General features: G+C 41.0%; 1 protein-coding gene across 4 annotated transcripts in view; it reads right to left on the reverse strand.

Moving 5' to 3' along the window:
- The window catches only part of ACSL5 (acyl-CoA synthetase long chain family member 5), a 51,462-nt gene that overhangs the window by 23,046 nt on the left and 5,005 nt on the right, over positions 1 to 23,411 (reverse strand). For all 4 annotated transcript variants that reach the window (XM_037804401.1, XM_037804403.1, XM_037804402.1 and 1 more), the window contains 2 exons: positions 8,009 to 8,193; positions 4,601 to 4,706 (listed from right to left, as the gene is read on the reverse strand). In XM_037804401.1, coding sequence (XP_037660329.1) covers positions 4,601 to 4,706; positions 8,009 to 8,164 — 262 coding nt within the window. In that variant the 5' untranslated portion in view covers positions 8,165 to 8,193. The remainder of the gene's footprint in view (positions 1 to 4,600; positions 4,707 to 8,008; positions 8,194 to 23,411) is intronic.

Below are 23,411 nucleotides of genomic sequence, written 5' to 3' on the forward strand. Positions count from 1 at the left end.
AAGCTGAGATAAATGAAATAGAAACCAAAAAAAAATTTGAGAGGACTGACAAAACCAAAAGTTGATTCTTTGAAAAGATCAATAAAATTGACAAGCCTTTAGCTAGACTAATGAAGAATAAAAGACACAGCATACAAATAACTAAAATCAGAAATGAAAAGGCAGACATTACTACTGACTTGGCTGAAATAAAAAGGACTATAAGAGGATACTATGAACAATTGTATGCCAATAAATTAGACAACCTAGATGAAATGAACAAATTATTGGAAACACAAAAACTACCTGCATTGACTCAAGAAGAAATAGAACTTCTCAACAAACCAATTACTAGTAAAAAGACTGAATCAGGAATCAAAAACCCGCCAACAAAGAAAAGCCCAGGACCAGATGGCTTCACAGGGTAATTCTACCAAACATTCTAAGAAGGCTTAACTCCAATTCTGTTCAAACTCTTTCAAAACACTGAAGAGGAAACACTCCCTACCTCATTCAATGAGGCCATCACCCTCATACCAAAGCCTGATAAAGATACCACAAGTAAACTACTGAAATATATCTTTTATGAATATAGATGCAAAAATTCTCAGAAAAATACTAGCAAACTGAATCCAACAGCATATTAATAGAATTATACACCATGATCAACTGGGATATATCCCTGGTATGCAAGGTTGTTTCAATGTAAGAATATCAATTAATGTAACAAACCACATTAACAGAATGAAGGAAAAAAATGCTCAATCATCTTAATTGTTGCAGAAAAGGCATTTGACAAAATCAGCACCCTTTCTTGATACAAACAGAACACTAGAAATAGAAGGAAATTTCCTCAATTTGATAAAGGGCACATATAAAGAGCACACAACGTACATCCTACTTAATGGTAAAAAAATGAAAGCTTTCTCTCTGAGATCAGGAACAACACAAGGATGCCCACTGTCACTACCATTATTCAATATTGTACTGTAAGTTCTTGCCAGAGTAATTCGGTAAGAAAAGAAATAAAAGGACTTCAGATTGGAAAGGAAGAAATAAAACTTTTCCTATTTGCAAATGATAAGATCCCATATATAGAAAATCCTGAAAAATCCACAACAAATCTCCTAGAGCCAATAAATGATTTCAACAAAGTGGTTGGATAGATCAACACAAGAATGTCAGTAGAGTTTCTGTGCACAAGTAATGAAGAAGAAATCAAGAAAAACATTCCATCCACAATAGCAACTAAAAGAATGAAATATCTAGGAATATATATAATAGGACATATAATATATATAATAGGATGTAAAGGACTGGTACACACAAAAAAACTACAACATATTGCTAATATTAATTAATGAAGACCTAAATAAATGGAAGGATATTTTGTGTTCATGGATTGGAAGACTAAATATCATTAGGATGTCAATACTACACAAAGTATAGATTCAATGCAATCCCAATAGAAATTCCAACAACCTTCTTTGCGGAAATGGAAAAGCCATCTTGAAAAAGAAGATTGATGCTGGAGGACTCACACTTCCCAATCTTAAAACTTATTACAAAGCTACATTAATCAAAACAGCATGGTACTGGCACAAGGACAGACATATGGACCAATGGAATAGAACTGAGAGCTCAGAAATCAACCCTCATATTTGTGGCCAACTGATTTTTGACAAAGTGGCAAAGACCACTCAATTGGGAAAGAATAATCTCTTCCAAAAATGATGCTGGGAAAATTGGCTCTCCATCAGCAAAAAATAAAAAAATGAGAGAGAGAGAGAAGGAAAGGGAGAGAGGGAGAGAGAACCCCTACCTCACACCATATACAAAAATCAACTCAAAGTGGATGAAAGACCTTAATATAAGAGCTAGACCTATCAAAGTCATAGAAGAAAAATTAGGGAAGCATCTTCAGGACATTGTGTCAGGCAATTGTTTCTTAGATTTTATACCTAAGGCATAAGCAACAAAAGAAAAAATAGATAAATGGGATCTCTTCACAATTAAAAACTTTTGTTCTTCAAAGGACTTTATCATGAAAGTAATATGACAACCTACACAATGGGAACACATATTTGATAATGGATTACTATCCAGAACATATAAAGAAATCCTTCAACTTAACAAAAAAGACAAACAACCCAATTTTTAAAATGGGCAAAAGACTTGAACAGACATTTTTCCAAGGAATATATACGAATGGCCGGAAAGCTCATGAAAAGATGCTCAACATCATTAGCCATCAGGGAAATGCAAATCAAAACCACAATGTGATACCATTTCATACCCATTGGAATGGCTGCTGTTAAAAAAAAAATAGAAAATAAGAGAATGCAGAGAAAAATAGGAACACTTATTCATTGCTGGTGGTAATGTAAAATGGTGCAGCTGCTGTGGAAGATAGTTTGGTGGTTCCTCAGAAAGCCAAATATAGAACTACCAAATGACCTAACAATCCCACTACATGATACATACCCCAAAGAACTGAAAGCAGGGATTCAAAAAAATATTTGCATACCAATGATCATAGCAGTATTATTCACAATTGCCAAAAGATAGAGGCAACCCAAGTGCCCATCAACTGATGAATGGATAAATAAAAATGTGGTATATACATGCAGCAGAATATTATTCAGCTATAAAAAGTAATGAAGTCTTGATATGGATGACAACATGGATGAAACTTGAAGACGTCACATTGAATAAAATAAGCCAAATGAATAAAGGGCAAATATTGTATGGTCTCACTGTTTTGAAACAATCAGAATAAGCAAACTCATAGAGTCAGAATCTAGATTATATAGGTTACCAGGGGACAGGGTGGGGAAAGGGAATGGGAAGCTAAGGCTTAAAATGTAAAGGGTTCCTATTTGGAATGATGGAAATGCTTGTTAATGGATGGTGGTGATGGTAGCACAACATTGTGCCTATAATTAACAGCACTGAAATATATATCTGAATATTATTAAAAGGGGGAAATGTTAGATTGTATATATGGTAACAGAACAAAAATTTTTTAAAAAATCCATGGAACTACTCCTTACAAACAGTGAACCTTAAGTTAAATCATGGACTTTAATTACTAGTACAATTAATGCGTTTTATCATCAATTGTAACAATTGTTCCACACCAATGCAAGGTGTATGGGAATCCTGTATTTTATGCATGATTGTCTGGTAAACCCACAACTTCTCTAAAAAAAAAAAGGATACATTTGGGCTGATATATTCAACCCTAGTTTCTCTATAGAAGTAGCTGGGTCAGATTTTACATGTTTGCATATATGAGAGACCATTTGAACCTCATCTGTTTCCTTTTAATTTTGTATTGAAAAAATTTTTCTAAATGAAGCAATTTTTATGCCACATATAACATCTAAATGACTTCTTTCTAGTTACAATAACAACACATGCTCTATCAAGTAAAGTTAAAAAAAAGTAAAAATTCCAAAGGAAATTCTACTACATTAATCTTAAGTAAGTAATCTTCTTTACTCACTTGGCTATCTTAAGTTGCCAGGTAAGGAAAGAAACTAATGGTTGACTTTTGCTTGCTGTCTGTATGGAAGTCAAAATAAGTGCTTATTAGAGCCAGAAATACCAAATATAGACCCCTGTGGGGCCCACAGATAGAAGTTTTCTTTATAACAAACCTTTCATTGTCTGGAGGGCTAACTACTTTTATAAAATACTTTAAAATGGGCTGACCTAAAATAAAGCAATCTAATCAAATAAGATAGACTTAGTTTTAAGTGTCAGCTCCAGTGTCCTTGGGCACATTACTGAGCCTCTGGGTCTCCATTTCCTCATCTTTAAAAATGGATGATAGTAACCAATCTCTAGAGTTTGGAGAAAATGAAGTAGACAATATATATTCAGCATTTGACAAGAGTTGGCTATTAATATCACCATAGTCATAGTTAAAGGTGGAAGGGAGGACTACATAGTCCCACAGACAAACCTATACCTGGACATGTTACCCCAAGGGAAAAAAGATAGAAGAGAGCTGTAAGCCAATTTGTTTTGAAAGGAATGCTGTGTGCTCAGCATCCTGTTAGAAGATACACGATATAAGTATTGAGACTGATCTGTTCGAAATGAACTTATCAAAGACCATGTGGTGGGTGGCGTGTCTAGAAAGTCCAAAAGATAAGTGCCTTCAGTTATACCAAGAGCAGTAGCTTGGGTCATTTAGAATGATAGCCTCAAGTTAAGAAGTCAGAGGCCTGAATTCTAAACGTGGCTCAGATTCTGCATCTGTAAATGAAGGGAGTTGCATTCATGAAAAGCATGTTCCTAAACAAACGTAACATATTAGTAAGTTAACAACAATTTGGCCAGGAAGTTCTGTGTGCCAAATGAGGAACAGATTCAGAGAGGCAAAGTGATCTGCTCAGTGTCATACAGCTAGAAGTGGAAGAGCTGGGTTTCAAACCCAAGTCTAAATTGCACCCTTTCCAGCACCCTATCCTGATCCTATGCTAAGGTTCCTTCCACTTTGTGTGTTGTGATTCTACTCAGACCAGCACATCTAAGAAGCTGGCGTTTTAGAAGCGAGCCAGAGAAGAGGAGGTACGGAACAGGACCCCCCACTCTAGACTGCCAGTCTTACCAGACACAGCGAGTCCTCTTTGGAAAACTTCATAGACGGTCTTGGCATCTGAGAAGTAGTAACGTATTGGGTCGTTGTTCTGGTAAACAGCCTTCCGCGCTCCTCCCTAAGACACAAGACCCAGTTTAGGCAGTGCTGTAGTCTCTCTCCACCCTTTCCGAACCCTTTATGAATCGAATCAAAGAGAACATAAATGCTGATACCTATGTCCTTCCCTTTGAGGCCCCAGGGATGACCCCCTCACTCTTCACTCAGTACATTTTTTAATCTCACAATTGTAGTATGTTTATATCCTAGACTTATTGGGGGATCTAGAAGAATAAAGAATACTTAAGAAAAATTGTACTGTTATCCCACCACCTAATTATGCTTTTGGTATAATGTACCATATCATAGGAGGGATAAAATGTATGATTTTATCCACTTTTTATCATATCAAGCTTAAGCATCTATAGAGTGATTATTATGTTCCAGGCACCGTGCAATGCCATAAATGCAAAGTGAGTTAATATAAAACTTCTGAGTGAGTTAAGCTGTACTTTAGCAGCTCATGAACCAGGCTTTGGGAATGAGTATAATGATGAGAAGAGAAAAGCTCGCACTGTAAGACTGTGATGTACATGCTGTGATAAAGATAAAGACACACTGTGGGAAACAAATGAAGCAACCAATTCTGTTTAAAGTGGGAAGACTACAGAGAAGAAAAGATATTTCAATAGGGACTTTGAAATAGGCATTTATCAGAAGATATAGTTTGGTGTAGGATAGAAGAGAACAAAGGGAAGAACAATTCAGAATGAAAAAACAGCCTGAAAAAAGGCACAGAGGTGAGAAAACCCATGTCAGAGTCAGTGGGCAGCTAGAGAATAGGGTAAGGAAGGAAGGAATAGCCAGGGAACTGTCTAGAAATGTTGCCTAGAACTGCAGGGCCAGACCCTGGGATGGGTACTAGAGAGACGATAGCGAACAAAAGCAGGCGTGGTCCAACCCTCATGAAAGTTAGTCTAGTGAGGAATAGACATCAAATAAATAGGCTTTCAAAAATGTAAATTACCAACCAAGATAACGGCTATAAGAGTACAGAGTAGTGCATGGATATAATGAGGGATCTGACTTAGAGCATCATGGAAGGCTTCCATGAGATGTCACAATAAACCAAGATGTCAAAAATAAAGTTCCTTGTCCAGTGAAGGAAGAGTCTTGCAGTCTATTGCAGGGGGCAAGGAAGAGAAAGAATCAAAGATGATTCAGAGTCTTAACTTTAGGCAAGTGAATAGGAAGAGATGCATTTAATTGAGCTAAAGCAGGAGGAAACAGGAAAAAGGTGTATGTGTGTGTGTGTACAGGAGAGAAGATATGCAATAAAGAGACTTGCTAAATTTGAAATACTCGAGGTCACTGAGGTGGAAAGGCCCATGAGCTGTATCCATAGGACTGAAACTGAGGGGAGAGGTCAGAACTAGAAAATCAGATTCAGGTGGCATGGGCTTTAGTTACTTTTTCAAGTCATTTTCTCGGCTGTGAGGCTTTAGAGCTGGGATTGGCAGACTACAGCCCATGGGCCCAACCCGGCCTGCCAAATGCTTTTATAAATATAGTTTTATTGGAGCCCAGTTATGCACATGCATTTACATATTGTCTGGTGCCTTCTGCTATGGCAGCAGAGTTGAGTAGTTGCTGAAAAGAGCCTATGGCCCACAAACCTAAACTATTTACTGTCTGGCCTTTATAGAAAACGTTTGCTGATCCCTGTTTTTGATGAATCAAGGGATACTGGGAATGAAATTGTAGGATGAGGAGAGGAATGAGCCTAAGTGACAAAGGAAGACTGTCTTGGAACTAAGAAGAAATCCTGTTGAAGGATATTACAAAAGGCAAGATAAGGAGTTTTAAGAAAGATGAAGTCTCATGGAAATTGAGAGAAAGGCTGAAGGAGGTTATTGAATTTAGAAGTTAGGTTTTGAGTGACCCAGAGCAGTTTGGGGGATATGGTAGGGGTAAAAGTTCAGATATCAGTGGGCTGAAGGTCAGAAGAGGAAATCAACAAACAGGATACTCTTCAAGAACTCTGGTGGGAAAGGGAAGGATTGAGAGCAGAGGATAGACTGAAGCAGCAGGATTCACAGGACAGGAAGATGCCATTGAAAAAACTGAACATGCAAACATACCAACAAAACAAAAATGCTGGGGAGAATGGAGATAACTTGGAAAAAGATTCCCAAGTAAGGTAAAGGAGCTAGAAGGAGTAGGAATGCTTTTCTCTGAAGACGATTGTGGTAGGCTAAATAACACCCCCCAAGATATCCACATCCTAATCCCTGGAACCTATGAATGTTACTGCATATGGCCGGAAAAGCGCCTTTGCAGATGTGATGAAGTTAAGGATCTTGAGATGGGGAGATGAACCTGGATTATCCAGATGGGCCCTAAGTGCAATCACAAGTGTCCTTATAAGAGAGAGAGGCAGAGGGAGATTTGACTACAGGCACAAGAGGAGAAGGGAATGTATACATGGAGACGAGGAGGGATGTGGCCACAAGCCAAGGAGTGCCAAGCAGTCACCAGAAGCTGGAAGAGGCAAGGCCTGGATTCTCCCCTGGAGCCTCCAGAGGGAGCGTGGCCCTGCCAGCACCCTGATTTGGGCCCCATGAAACTAAATTTCAGACTTCTGAGCTCCACAGCTGTGACCAAATACATTTTTCTGGTTTTAAGCCATCAAGTTTGTGGTAATTTCTTACAGCAGCCACAGGAAACAAATACAAGGGTTTGAGGATGAAGATACTCATGGAGACAGAAGAAGGTGAGATGAAGGGAACATTCTTGGAATGTTCAGTTTCTGCAGTGATATAGGAAGTTGGGTGATTTGCTGAAAGCTGGAGGTGGGTCGAGGGGAAAAGCCCAGCTCAACTCCTGCCAGTTTTAGGAAGAATGACTACTAACTCAGAGCTAGAATTTAACTCAAGGAAGTGACTTCCTTCCCATTCTCAGGCACTGGCTATCTCAATGAAACTGTTCTTCTGCCCGTAAATACTGACTTGGTCATCTAGATCAGGGCTTGGCAAAGTTTTTCTGTAGAGGGCCAGATAATATAATAAATACTTTAGGCAGGTCTCCCTCCTGCTCGTTTTGTTTGTTTGTTTGTTTCCATATCCCTTCAGAAATGTGAAAAAACAAATTTTGCCACAGGCTCTGGCAACCCCTGATCTAGATGAAAGGTATCATAAGACCTAGTAGTGGTTTCATTTCAAGTATAAGGAAAATGAACCAATAATAGAAGTTTAAAGGTAACCTGAAAGGCTAATTTTCCTACCCTGCACCAAATCCCCTTTATGAGCTATCCCAAAGATTTAAATTACAGTTTGTGTTTGATCAGGGTTGACAAGCTAGAAAGAATGGCTGGTAAATTACCTCGATTCCCACTGACTGATGGTCAAGGTCAACCAGAGTGGGGACGGGCTGAGGCCTGTTGATCAGCCACAGGAAGATGGCAGCTCCAAACGTCAGGATGAAGATCAGTGCTGGCGTTGGAAGTGGGGAAAACAAGAAGTTCAAGATATAAAGCATTTTTGTGAAGAGCAGCAGGAAATTCAGACCTTAAAAAAAGAAAAAAGGAAAAAAAAGTTAGAAGAAATGGCCGTATTTTCTTATGCAATAGCTCTGTTTACAAAAGGACACACACACAGAGGCAGGTGCACACACATGCACACACCCTTCTAACTCCCCAGATAGCCAGTGTAAGCCCTCTCTTGTGGCAAGATTGCTCCCACTGTTCACCTTAACAGTGTTGGAAATAAAGAACATGCCCTCTACCCCTGCTATTTGGCTGTCCTCCCACAAGACAAAAAAAGGATCAAAGGAAACAAGTTAATCATTTCCCAGACAATTTGGAGAAACCACTGTCCTTGTATTTTTGGTCCATAAAGGCTGCAAGAAGCTCAGCTAAACCCAACCTAAGCTGGCAGTCAGATGAGCTTCCCCGGCCCAGGAAGACCCAGGACTCTTCCAGCTGGATTTCCCCGGTACACACCAAACACAAGAGGAGACCTTGGCGGAGGTGATGCCCCAGGTTTTAGAAATCAGGCATTTTGCACAAAGGACGTTTCCTGCTGGTCAGACGTTCCTTGCTCATTGCTTTCCTTTCAGAACAGCAGGTGGATCTCAGAGAACACAGCTTTGCGGCTTGCCATGCTCCATGCGTTCTCCTCCAGGCAGCCCAGAGGAGCCGTTTCCACGTGAGGTGAACATTAGCCAGGTACACAGGAAGGCATGGAGGATGGGCCCAACACTGGTATAAGCCATGAAGATTTAGTCCGGGAAGAGATCTTGAGGAATTGAAAGTAGCAAAGTCTTCCCCCAACCCAGGATTTCTGGTAGTTTCCAACTAAGTTCAGCTTCCAACTGCTCTAATAGGAGGAGCTAACTTTTGTACAGGTTCTTCTTACACACACTGGATGAAGCCATCTCTTCCAGTTCTTGCCGTATAGCTTTCAGTCTGGCTTGACTCAGTTAATAGCAGCTTAACGATCATAGCAGACCCATGGGCAGTGACGTGCGCCGGGCACCGGGCTGGGTGGTTGGCATAGATGATCTCATTTAACCCAAGCCGAGCCATGAAGTAGCACATTGCAGAAGAGAAAATGGAAACTCCATGGGTAAAGTGACTTGTCTAAGTTCTCACACCTTTTCCCATTGCTGCTTCCCTGTTAAAAGCTAAATGAAAGTATGACTCATTTTCTCTTACAGATTTTAATTACAGAAGTCTCTGGGCATATTACAGGTGACAGCAAACGAGGCTCATCATTCATATCCTTCAACACTTACTACAATGCCAGACCGAACAGTACCTCTGAGATGGGTCCAAACATCCCGCTCAAAACCAAAAGAGCGAAGCAAGCCCATTAAAGGGTTTATCAGATCAAGATCGTGGTCTCCCTCAGAGTTTTGGGGAAACAGCCGTTGGCTGGCATCTGAAACCTCCATTTAGGGGAACACTTTGCTCCAGTCTAACAAAAGCTATAAAGCACAGGGTTTTTGTGTGTGAGCAGGAGTGGTCACAAGAAACCCCAAGTTACTCATCATTTTCCTGCTCCTTGGTTGGTTTCTACCTGACTTTGGACTAGTCACTTTCCATTCCTCCCAGGCACTGGGAAGATAATCCCCGACTCCTTGTTTCTTCCACATTGAGTTTAGGGGAAGGAAAAGAAGAGAAACGACAACAAAAGCAAGGCCCCACAGGTGTTCTGTTACAGAAGAACAAGGCCTGCTGTCGTGACCACCTGGCAGGATTCCCAGAGCCGGGATTCTGGAATCCAGCCTTACCTGGACCTGGGCTGTGAAGTGGCACTCTAGGAGGCAAAAAGCGCTGAAGAGCCAGCCCGGGCAGGGCACCGTTCTTAGGCCAGCCACTCCCAGCGGGCAGAGGAGGGAGCCGCCCTGGGGAAAGTTGTGACACTGGCAGAGCGGGTTGCAGTGCCGGTTGGGGGGAGGAGCGTTCTTTGTGCTGGCCCCCGTCCCCACCCCACCCCTTCCCCTCGGGCTGTGACACTACCACCCAACTGGCAGTATCTCATGATCCCAGCTTAGCTTCTTCGCAGTGCTCAATCACACCTGCAAATTAAAAGATCTTGCCTTGCCTCCTTTGCCCACTGCTCCCACCTCCCCCAGTCTTCTCTGCTCAAGGGACAGATTATTGCCACTGAGGATGTTTGCTCTCTTCTCCAAGATGGCACTTTCACATTTTAATGGGAGTCTTTGCAAACAACGTCTTCAAAATAGCGCCTGAAGGTGACCTTTCTGTTCCAGTGAGGTGGATGGCAGAGGAGTGGCAGAAGAAGGAGGTGAATAGCCCTCCAGGTAACTAGAAAAGAATAGAGAATCCAGGGCCAGGGGAAAGGGGCACCTGCTGTCAACTCCAGCTGCTACCATGTAGCAATGTGGGCCCAGGGACACCAGATTGTCAGATTTTTTTTTTCCCCCTAGAAAACCCAGAAGACTGGATATTTGTGAAATCTCCACCATTTTAACTATTGGCTCAAGAGTCTGGCATGGGGAAAACAACACATAAATTCTGGTTGGATCTGGCCCATAGTCTGCCAATTCTCCACGGCTCCTTTCAGATGAACTCTGGTCATATTGCCAACAAATGGAACAAGACTGACCACTTTGGTTCAAACAAGGGAAATAATTACAAATGCCAAGGCCACGGTTTCATGAGAATGAAAGCGTCTTGCCTACACTGGCAAGAGGTTTTATTTGCAGAAGACACTGAAGGATGTATTCATTTGCCAACTGAAATAGCTCACTTGCATTGTTTGCTATTCTTGACCAGGTACCCAATTCATTTTTTATTGAGGTAAATTTCACAGAGGTGTACAGTTCAATGGCATTTAATCCATTCACAATGTTGTGCATCCATCACCTCTATCTAGTTCTAAAATTAGATATGTTTACACCCCCAAAAGGGAACTCCTTCCATTAAACAATTAACTTCCTATTCCTCTGTGCCCTTAGCCCCTGGCAACTACTAATCTGTTTTCTGGTCCTTATAGGATTTATTTTCTATTAGTAGTAGTAGAAAGTTGTATGCTTCCAGAAAAATCATGCATAAAATACAGAGTTTCCATGTACTACCCTATTAACATCTTGTATTAGTGTGGCGCATTTCTTGCAATTGATGAAAGAATATTTTTAAAATTGTAAAATTAGATACAGTCCATGGTTCACCCTCAGGTTCAGTTTGTATTGTACAGTCCTATGGATTTTCTTTTTTAACAAACTTTTTATTTTCATAACATTTATGCAATCCAAAGTTTCCTCGTTTAACCATATTCAAATATATATTTCAGTAGCGTTACTTACGTTCTGGATGTGATGTGGTACCACCATCACCACCATCCATTACCAAAACTTTTCTATCATCCTAAATAGAAACTCTTCACAATTACTCTCTGGGTATTTAAAATAAATGGAATCATACAATATGTGATCTTTTGTGCCTGGCTTTTTTTTTTCGCTCAACCTAATATTTCAAGATTCATCCATTTGGTAGCTTGTAGCAGTACTTCATTCCTTTTTATGGCTGAATAATATTCTCTTGCATGTATATACCCATATTTTGTTTATCTCTTCATTTGTTGATAGATATTTGGGTTGTTTCCACCTTTTGCTTATTGTGAATTATACTGCTATGAACAATCATGTATAAGTTTTTATTTTGTGCATATATGTAGGAGTGGAGCTGCTGGGTCATATGGTAATTCTATATCTACCTTTTGTGTTAACTGTTTTGTATAAACGTTTCCTACAGCAGCTGCACCATTTTACATTTCAGCCAGCAATGTACAAATGTTTCAATTTCTCCACATCCTCATCAACACTTGTTATTGTCTATCTTTTTTGATTTTAGCTCTCCTAGTGGGTATGAAGTGGTATCTCATAGTGATTTTCATTTTCAGTTCCTTAATGATAACGATACTGAGCAACTTTTCATATGTTTGTATTTTGGCCATTTCTATATCTTCTTTGGAGAGCTGTCTATTCAAGTCCTTTGCCTATTTTTAAAATTCGGTTGTCTTTATGTTGTTGAGTCGTAAGAGTCCTTTATATATTGTGGATACTTGGATACTAGAACTTATCAGATACATGATTTGCAAATATTTTCTCCCAATCTGTAGGCTGTCTTTTCACTTTCTTGACAGTGTCCTTTGATGCACAAAGCACACATTTTTAATCATACATTAGTGCTAGAGAGCATTTGTGACTGTTTCACATAAACCTCTCTCTAAGTGGAAGACACTGAGGGCTGAGAGACTCTCAGGTCATTCCAGTGCTGGACTGGGAGACTCTGGTTACCATTGTAACATTTAGAATCTGTTAATATTCCAGTAGTGCTCCAATACTTGACGGAAAAAACCACCACCCCTCCTGTCATGAATCCTCTACGACTCAAAGGACAATTCTGGCTTGGCCACTCCACAGCCCTGTAAACAGTTGGTGTGATGGCATTTCCTCTTCCCTTTATGTCATTCTTACTTGGGAAAGAATTGGGTAGGGAGTAGTGCAATAGTGGTAACGCAAAGAGGACAGAGAGCTCTGTTGGTCTCTGTCTGGGAGTTCCTGTTCTAGGTCATCTACAGGCATCTGAGCAAGCCGCAACACACATCAGTGTGGCCCCACATGGAAATTTCCTGTGCGTTCTGACATGGTGATAGTGATGTGCCTCTGCCCCACACCCCAGATGCCCATTTATCCTCAGCCCTTCTCCTTGATTCCCTCCAAGTCCCTCCCTTCCTCTGTGGTATGGATGGCCCATAGCTGGTGTGCCAGTCAGAATGTATTGTGTCCCCCAAACGCCATTATCTTTGATGTAGTCTTGTGGGGCAGACGTTTTGGTGCTGATAAGATTTGCTTGCAATGTGCCCCACCCAGCTGTGGTGATGACTCTGATGAGATATTCCCATGGAGGCATGGCCCCGCCCATTCGGGTTGGGCCTTGACCAGTGGAGCCATATAAATGAGCTGACTCAAAGAGAAGGAACTCAGTGCAGCTGTGAGTGACGTTTTGAAGAGGAGCAAGCTTGCTAGAGGAAAGTCCTGGGAGAAAGCCATTTTGAAACCGGAACTTTGGAGCAGACACCAGCCACGTGCCTTCCCAGCTAACAGAGGTTTTCCGGATGCCATTGGCCATCCTCCAGTGAAGGTACCTGATTACTGATGTGTTACCTTGGACACTTTATGGCCTTAAGACTGTAACTGTGTAGCCAAATAAACCCCGTTTTTATAAAAGCCAATCCATCTCTGGTGTTTTGCATTCTGCAGCATTAGCAAACTAGAACAGCTGATAACTCATTTCATGGGTCTGAGCAATATTTTACCCCCAAACTAGCTAGAGAACACTTTGCAACGTCATACCTCCTTGCAAACTCCCAGGAGCAGCCCTGGTTTCCAGGTTAGGACCACTGCAAACTCAGTTTTAGATTTTGCTCATTTCTGGATTTAGAGCAACATTTCTTCATTAAGCCTCCTTTTCTTTGGGCAAAATCCCTAAAAGACCCCTTCTACTCCAACATGCAAGTCTTTGATCAACAGTGTTTATTGCTATGACTCTTTCAGGCTATCCCAATAGCCTACAAATCATTTTTTTTTTTTTTTGCAAATAATGTCAATAGTTTTTTTTTTTTATTAAATTCAGTTTTATTGAAATACATTCACACACCATACAATCATCCATGATATACAACCCACTGTCCACAGTATGATAACATAGTTATGCGTTCATCACCACAATCTATCTCTGAACATTTTCCTTACATCAGAAAGAACCAGAACAAGAATAAAAAATAAAAGTGAAAAAAGAACACCCAAATCATCCCCCCATCCCACCCCATTTGTCCTTTAGTTTTTATCCCCATTCCTCCACTCATCCATACACTAGCTAAAGGGGGTGTGATCCACAAGGTCTTCACAATCACGCTGTCACCCCTTGTAATCTACATTATTATATAATTGTCTTCAGGAGTCCAGACTGCTGGGTTGGAGTTTGGTAGCTTCAGGTATTACAAATCATTTTTATTTTTATCGTCCCTTTCTCTTAAAAGACGGTACTTTCCCTTTATGTATTCTCTTCAAAGCATCTAAGTCCAATCCCACCTCAGAGCTCTGAGCCTTCCCTTTGCCCACTCTTCCCCGGACCTGAAAGGGTTGTGTCTTTATAAGTCCAGTCTCAGCTCAAATGTGGCTTCCTCTCTATGTTCACCCTATCTAATATGGCCCTTCCTTCCCCAGTCACTAATGGGACTTGCCCTTCTCTTCTCCATGGCACTGAGAGTCCTGGCCTATTGTCATCCTTTGCCTCCACCAAGGCAACAATCTAATGGGAACAGGGATTTTTGTTTTGTTCACTGCTTGCACCATGCCTGGCATGTAGTAAACATTCAACAAGTGGTCTTTTAATAAATGAACATCCTTAGAGATCTAGTTCAGACTTGTCTGTTCTAAATACTGTCAATTAACCCATTTTCCCCTCAGTAAAACTCCCCAGTCCCTAATTCCCAAATCTTAGGTCATCAAAAGTCACCCTGGCCAGTCTTGAGGTGGGCACGCTCTAATCAATATTTTGGTAAGGTATTGGGTTAGAGATGGTGGGTGGTGAAAGGGTGTGTTTCTAACACGTATTAAGGACCACACAGATGAAACTACTCCTGCAGACTTAGAGGAAACTCTTTATGATGGATCTTATCAGATGAAGCCATCTACAGTAAGTAGACAAAAAACCAAGCCTAGAAATAGATCATTCTGTTACCCTGGGTTTCTGGAATTCTGGGGATAGTAAAGCAAATCATTTTTACCTTTAGGCCTGAAGAACTAATTATTTTCCATGCAGTGATGATATTTAAATTGCAATTACAAGCTTTTTTAAAACTTTGCCTTCTAGAAAGTGGCACATGCTTGTTTGGAATTAATTGGGTTCACTGTTCTCTTGCATGCATGGGCTCATCCTGTGGTGATACAAAGCTCATTATAAAGGAGACTAGGGTCCCCAAAGTTCTCACACCCAATTAGTTAACACATTCTTCCATACTGTGAATTAATTACTCTCTCCCAGAGAATATGTCACAAGCCTTTACAACTCATAATGACCCCAAAGGGGACTGTGTACTATTTAGGAGGTCAGATATGAAACTTTGCTTTTCAGACTGGGCTTTAAGCTACTAACCCAGTCTCTGTTGTTATTTCCCCTAAATTCCCACCAACTGCAACTTAGGAGGCCCCTGTCTCAATCCCCAAGCAGACAGTCAATATTTCTAGACAAATGCCAAAGCAATGACAAATGGACATTAAAAACCAATTAGCATCATAAGCATATCTAGAAGGTTCTTATAACCTTTTCTTAATATGCAATGAGCATGTGTTCTATTGCAAAATCCTACACCCGATTTCCTCAGAATCCCAGGGCTTAGGGTTTTTCACCTTTTCTAATATCAGTTTGCTTTTCTGCATATATAGTTTTCTTCTACTAGGCAAATAAAAGATAACATGACTTCAGACAAAGAACTAGTTTCACAAAACTCAGAGAAAAACCTGATATTGAAAAGCGTCGGCTTCCCAAGGAAGGTGAATCTCAGCCACCCTAGCTATTTAAAATAATTCAAAGATCAAAAGGGCCAAGATCCAGTTAGATCTGAGATAAAAATTTGTGATCATATTTCCCAATTCAAACAAAACAAAACAAAACAAAACAAAACACCTGAGGGGTAAATTCTAAAAACCCTCTAAGGAAATAAGAGGTAATTAGAAAAATCACGAGATAATGCAGTAGGTAGTCAGTTGCCAAACTGATACCCAAAAAGTCAAGACTTTCCTATATTTCATACAAATAACTAATTTGAAAATAATGGAAATGATGCCATTCACAATAGTGTATATAAGAACAAATGTGTGAAATCTATATTAAAAAGTTTAGATCTAAGGGACATAAGAAGGTTTGAGAAATGGAAAAACATTCCTTGAAATAGCCAGGGAGTGCAATCTCCCTGAATATATCTATACATTCAATACAACCCTAATAAAGATAAACATTGTTTTCCTGGGAACTATAATGCTGACTCTAAAGTTCACCCGGAAATAGAAAACCTACAAAAAAGTCAGAAAAAAATTTTAAAAATAACAAACTGGGTGGGTAGCAGAGCGGTAAATATTTCCAAATTTGAATTCTTACTATAGAGCTATAGAAGTTTTCTTTTGGTCATTAATAGACAAATTTATTTAATAAAATAATCTGGAAATGGACCCAGTGAATGCCAGTATCATTACTTAATTGCATTTCAAATCAGAGAAGATATATCTTTTTCAGTCATTAAGAGATAACACATCAAGCTAGATTAATGTCTTACTGCTTACACAAAAGTAAGATGGAGCTGCATCAAAGATTTAAATATAGAATAAGGAAAATCATAGAAGAGTGTTTAGAAACAAACAAGCAAAAAAGCTATGAGAGTTTTTTTTTAATCTTAGCATGGGCGAAGACACAAAACCTAGAAGCTATAAGTAAAAATGCCGGCAAGTTTGATTCCACAAAATTTTAAAATATTTGCCTTGTAGAGGTAATACCAGAGACAAAATCAAAAGACAGACTGGGAAAAGTATCAGACACCTCATACAGGCCAAGGGCTAATTTCCTTAAAAAGGAATGCTTAGAAGCACAACCCAGTAAAATAAAAGACAGATAAAATGACCAGGAAGTTCACAGAAAAACAGTTTCCTTAAAGTTAGGAAACACATTCAACTTTGCTATTAGTTAGAAAATAATGTAAATTTAAATGAAATGGCTTTTCCCCACCCATTGGATTAGCAGTGATCAAAAAGGGCAACAACGCCATGTGTGCACACAGTTGTTACTGGGGAATCGTAAATTCAGTGCAGCCTCCTGAGAGATGTGCCTACAATTTAAGTGCACGCCCTTTCACCTAGCAGTTCTATCAGCAGTTTATCCTGTAGAAAAACATCAGTACAATGAGGCTCCTTGTAAAAGGCAGTATACAAAGTACTGGTTACTAATGTGGACTCAAGTCAGACAGCCTCAGCTCAAACCCTGCCTGGCCATCTTCTCTGTGATCCCAGGGCAGATTGCTTAACAGCCGCGTGGTTTTTCAACTGTAAAATGGCCATTATCCTATCCCCCTCATAAAGCTGTCAACATGCAAAGTGCTTTTATGCCTGACACACTATAGGATTATTATAGGATTATTGAGCAAGCAAGGGCCCGGGAAAGCATTCCTTGCTAGGAGAGTAATTAAAAAAAAAAAAAAAAAAAGAGACTTCCATACCATGCAACTCCCTCGGCAGGTATTTCAAAGACCAAAGTAGTACTGATGTACTGATATGAAAAGAGTTCCATAATACATTGCCAAGTAGGAAAAAGAAAATGTGGCAAACAATGCGTCCATTATGCTCCCAACTATGTTAAATCAGATACGCATTTGCATTTCTGCAAGGATAATCCTCATTGGCAAAGACAAATGAAGAGGAGAAATTAGGAATGGATTTTCCAAAAAGTTTTGGTTATTGCACCATTCAGTTAAAAGATATTTAAGGGCTGCAGGGGAATGAGGCATTGTTCCAGATGCTGGGGATACAGCAGTGAAAACTCTATTGTTGTGCTTCTGTATTCTCTAGCGGACCTTCACAATAAACCTGACAAATATCTAGATTATATAGTACCATGGAACAAAAAATACAGAGGACTGGGAGTAGGGTAGAGGGTGGGTTTTAATTAGGGAGGCCAGAATGAGACTCACTGAGAGGATAACACTTGAGGGTTTGTATTGTTTAATTTGAAACATGCGTGTTGTGTGAGTGTGAGTGTATGTGTGTGTGTTTCAACAAACAAACAAATGAACAAGTCCATATTATTTTACCACTGACTCAGAGAGCTAACCAAGAAAGTCTCACACCTTGGTTGGTGGCATTTCACATAAGCCCTGTGAAATGAGAATATACCTCAAGCTTTGTTTCTAAAAGTGCAGCTCTCCCACCACCACGGCCACATCTGTTACTCGGGCTTTCCCGGAGCTCATTGTTTGCAATGGCTCCTCAGCCATGAGTAATCCAGCCTGCACAGCAGCTCCGGGAATGGAAACTTTTTCATTCGTTTCTCTGGCAGATAAACCAAACCAAAGGTGAAGTCCGAGTCATGAGACCAAAAGGGTGCCCAAAGTGCATCTTTCAACATTTACCGTAAATAGCTGAGAGAGAGAGAGATCTTAGCAGGTGTAAGATCCTTTGAGATGCTGATACGTTCCCAGCCACTCACCATTGTCCTGGCACTCAGGCCACTGCCCCACACTAGCCTCCTCCACTGAGCGGGAACCTGTTACCACACAGGCTTGTTCTCCTTCTCGAGGACCCGGCACCAGTGTGCTTTGAAGCTCACACACCCAGGGAGGTCCCTGAGCTAATGGGGCAGAGCAGGGAGCAAAGCCTTACCAATGGGAAGCCCTATTAAAAACCCAGCAGGAGAGATCTAGGAGAGGAGAAAAGGCTCAAAAGCACACTTTTGAGTCATACGACAAGGTGAATGGAACTTGAGGACATTATGTTAAGCGAAATAAGCCAGAAACAAAAGGACAAACATTGTATGGTCAATGATATTGTATACTAAAACTTCAACATCTGTGTGAGACCAAAGGAAGAGATGTTTATTTTGTCCACATTTTAAATTCTCTGTAGCACACTATCTAATTTAACCTCTCTGGTCAGTTTATTTAAGCAACCTAAAAACATGAAAACTACAATACAGGAATAGGTCATGTTATTCTGTACAGGTTAATGTAATGCCCTAATATATCCCAGAGTATTTTGGGCAGTAAATAAAAAAGTATTTGCAAAGTCCCTTGAGAGACTGGAGAAAAGATGTGGAACTATTAAACTTCCCTACCTGGGGAACACCTGATATTCTCTCAAACATTAAGGATTCCCAATTTAATAAGACATGCCCTCAATCTTGAGGCTTGCCCTTATGAAACATATTTTTATAATAGCAAAGCTAAACCTACTAATAATTATGCCTGAGCCACTCCAGAGAACCTCTTTTGTTGCTCAGATGTGGCCACTATCTCTAAGCCAATTTGGCAGGTGGACTTGCTGCCCTCCCCCCTACATGGGACATGACTCCCAGGGGTGTAAATCTCCCTGGCAACACGGGACATGACTCCCCGGGATGAGCCTGGCCCTAGCATCATGGGATTGACAATGCCTTCTTGACCAAAAGGGGGAAAAGAAAAGAAGCAAAATAAAGTTTCAGTGGCTAAGAGATTTCAAATAGAGTCGAGAGGTCATTCTGGAGGTTATTCTTATGCAATCTTCAGCCAGATACTGCAATTTGCCACAGTATGCCAAGCCCCAACCAACGGTATTCCTGAAAACCCTAATGAATACCCTGGGCTCTATCTAAGACTCTATAAAAGTTTTACTTATAAGTTTATTTTTTTCAGAAACTTAAAGCCCCTAGCTTGTTCCTATGCCAGATAGGCCCTGAAACTCAGGCATATCAGTCTCTCTAAGAACATCAACCGGTTTCATTCCTCTACCCCGTAGTTGTGGCACCCCTTTTCAGCATGAAGAATTTAGAAGTCATTGCCCAGATATCCCTAAAGATTGAGAGAATGATCAAAGGAGAGGGAGGAGTTGTAATGGAGAAGTTAGGATTTAACAAATGAGTATGACTACTGACTCATTATATAGATATTTTATATTTTCTAGTGTATTAGATTAGCCAGAAGGAAATACCTGAATTTGTTGAACTGTAATCCAGTAGCCTTGATCTTTGATAATGAATGTGTATTTCTATAGCTTCTATCTTGTGACTGTGATTGTAAAAACCTTGTGACTAACACCCCCTTTATTCACCAGTGAATGGGTAGATGAGTAATAAAATAAAGACAGGCATGAAAAAAAAAAAATAATAGGTTGGGAATATAGGGAAAAAATACCCATACAAAAACTATGGACAATAGTTAATAGTACTACTTTCATAAGATTTCATCAATTGTAGCAAATGTAACCACTGTTAAAAATTTTAACAAATTTTCCACACCAATGCAAGTGTTGGTGGTGGGGTAGTGTATGGGAACCCTATATTTTATGCATGATTGCTCTGTAAGCCCATAGCTTCTTTAATTAAAAAAAAAAAAAAAAAAGGAAATTATTGGAATGTAAGGAAAGAAATGGAATAGAGACTGTAAGCTTTGTATCAATGGTAAATATCTTGAACTTGTTAACTGCATTTAAGGTGACTATATGGGTGCATATCCTTGTTTGAAGGAAAAGCACATGGGGGTATTATAAGTTCACGGACTGTAATATGTGCAGCCTGCTCTTAAGGGTTCAGAAGATGAATAGATCGATGGATGGATGGATGGATAAATGAATAGATGATGAATGGATAGATGGAATGTATGACAAGGGGAACAAAATGTTGTGGCTGGTGGATCTGAGTGTCCCAGTGGCGGCAAGGGGTAGGGGACAGTTAATGTTGGAGTTCTTCTGTATAGGGTATGTATTATTTTTGCAACAGTCCTATAAGTTTGAAATTATTTCAAAATTAAAAATTAAAAAAAAAAAACTCAGCAGGTGACTGAATAGTAATTCCTACAACATGAAAAGATTCCCTTTGCATGTTTAAATTTTTTTAAAAAAGTGATACTAAGCTCCCACATCTATCTCTCCTCTTACCCATGGGCACTCCCCACTCCTGCCCACCAGCTCCAATTTGTGAGGCCCTGGCAAAGGGAGCACGAGGTCCTGGCCGACAAGCAAGCACACCATAAGTAAACAGTCAGGGCTTCCAGTGCATATCTACCAGCATCTTTGTTGGAGGGCTGAATCACATAGGAAAGCCTACTGGAACCAGAGCCCAGGAGGGTTGTATGAAGTTGAGTAGGATTAGCTCTCCATGGGGCACTCAGAGCTGCTGGGAAAAATCTAACAATCTGCAGGTTTGGGCCTTGCGAGGCTTCCTGTGGCTCCGTGGACATCTCCGTCACCATAGATCTGAGCTGTGAGCAACCAGCGGCTGAACCTGTCTTAGCCTTCAGATTCGACTGCAGCTCGCCCACTGCCCAAGATGTACTGGAAGCTCACTAAATGTTAGTGAGTGGCCTTTTCCTTTTGCTCACCACTGGCAAAAGTTCAGAGAAAGGCAACTAGGGAGGTGAGTCTGTTGAATGCAACCGGCTGCAGAATCACTCTCACGAGGAGCAGGGCGTGCTCCTGCATGGAGGGGGACAGAGTCAGCTGGGTCCCTCTCAGAAAAGCCACAGCCAGAAGCTTTGCACCGTGAGAAGGGCAACACTAAGCAGCCCGACGTGGGTAAGGTCAGAGTCCACTTGTTCTGCACATGTTTGAATATTTGAGCACCTGCTATGTGCCAGGCAGTGTGCTCAGTGTGAGAATGGTGTGCCTAGCAGGGTGGGGCAGTTAAGGAATTGGTAGAAGGTTAAAAAGACAAACTGTTATCCACAGTCAGTCCCCCTGCTTATCCACCCACTATCCACAGTCAGTCTCCCTGCTTATTCATCCACTATCTACTATCCTTGCAGGGTGGAGCCTTGGAATAGAGGTTCTCAAAATAGCCTCATAACTTGTTACCAAACTAGCCCAGACTGGCTCTAAAGAGGCCAGGGCATAACCATTATAGTCAGGGGTGGGGATTTGTTCCAACCGTTCCTAACGTTGCAAATTTGCATGGGGAAACCTATTTCAAATGTTTCCAATTTGGGTGGGTTGCATGTTTCAAATTTGCATGGGCTAGTTAGGCTTGTCGAATAGAATGTAACCTCTGGAGTATCCAGCCAATGGAGAAACAGGGGAGGGACTTGCGGTTAGGTTTAGGGAATAAATACTGCTGAATCTATTGTTCTGCTCGCCAACCCCCACATTTGGTTGGGCGCCTGTTCTTGCAAGACCATGAATAAATTCTTTTCTTCTCCACAATCAGGTGAGCGTTTGTTCCTTTTTAGGAACTGTGCTTGTTTCTCACACTCAGCATGTGGAAAACATACTTAAAGTTGGTTCGTAGTCCCACAGGGGAAAGCCAATGCCCCAGGTGGTCATAACACTATGAGGCAAGCGCCCTATGGGGGCATGAAGTGTGTGTGGCCAGGGATACTTTTACCCTTTGCCCTTCTAATTTACTCTGGAAGAATCTCACAGTCAATAAGGCAGGCACTGTGCCATGTGCCGAGGGACAAACACTTAGAAGACATAGTTCCTGCCCTGGGGGGACATATGGGCCCATCCAAGAGTAAAAAGTTATAGAATGACGGGTTGTGTGGGGCAAGCTAATGAGTGTGAGGGAGGGAGAGGCCAGTGTGGACTAGAGCAGATGGAAGCAGCTGGGGGAGCACTGGGACCTCAAGCATGTGTGGGTTGAATGAACCTGGTGGAAGGGTTGAAGGAGAGTTCAGATGTGGGGTGAGAGCAAGAATGTGACAAGAGACAGTGAAGTGGGACGAGTGTGACATTTGGGGAGGGAAATGCCAAAGAGGGATTCTGGATGGAGGTGGGGGTCCATCTTCAATTGAAAAGGAAAAACAGAAAAAGACCGAAAGAAAGATGAATGAGTTCTGGAATCATTTCAGTTTACGGACACCAGAGAGCCTTATGGAGGGCCATGCCTTGGCCGGTTGAGCTGAGTGGCATTTAGCAGGAAAGCCCTTGTGAATGCAAATCCCCATGAAGACACAGGATAGTTGTGGAACCACCCCTAGGGTGGTAATAGGCTGTGACAAATCCCACTGGATCTCAGACTGATGTCATCAACCTTGAACCATCACCACGCTTCAAACAAATCACAATCCAGCAGCCCTGCCCTAGGAGAACATCATCCCCATAAACACCCCCAAAGGGAGTCCCAAGCCTGTTGCTGCCAAGTGTGCCTGAGAGAACCAAAGTAAGGAGAACTTGTTTCATAAGTCCTCTGGATTTGATAAGAGGAACTGTAAAAAGATTGGCTGGACCAAGTGCTAGGGCCTCCCATCACTCATACCAGGATAAGGGAAGGATGATGCAAGAAGTTGTGACAGAGGCCTCCCTGCCTCAGCTCACTGCAGAATCAACCCTCTCACTACCTGGCCTGGCCAATGGTCAGGAGTTGTATCACCAGATTCAAAGTGCAATAAGCTTTATTACGATAGTCTCACTTCCAAGGGCAAACCTCCAAGGCCGTTGCCTCTCTAGATACCAGAGCAACTCTGGTTCTACCCTCTACCACTTAGCCGGTATGTGGCCCTGGAGACAGTTACTTAATGTCACC

Source organism: Choloepus didactylus, chromosome 15, assembly GCF_015220235.1.
Source record: "Choloepus didactylus isolate mChoDid1 chromosome 15, mChoDid1.pri, whole genome shotgun sequence".
NCBI classification, from domain to species: domain Eukaryota; kingdom Metazoa; phylum Chordata; class Mammalia; order Pilosa; family Megalonychidae; genus Choloepus; species Choloepus didactylus.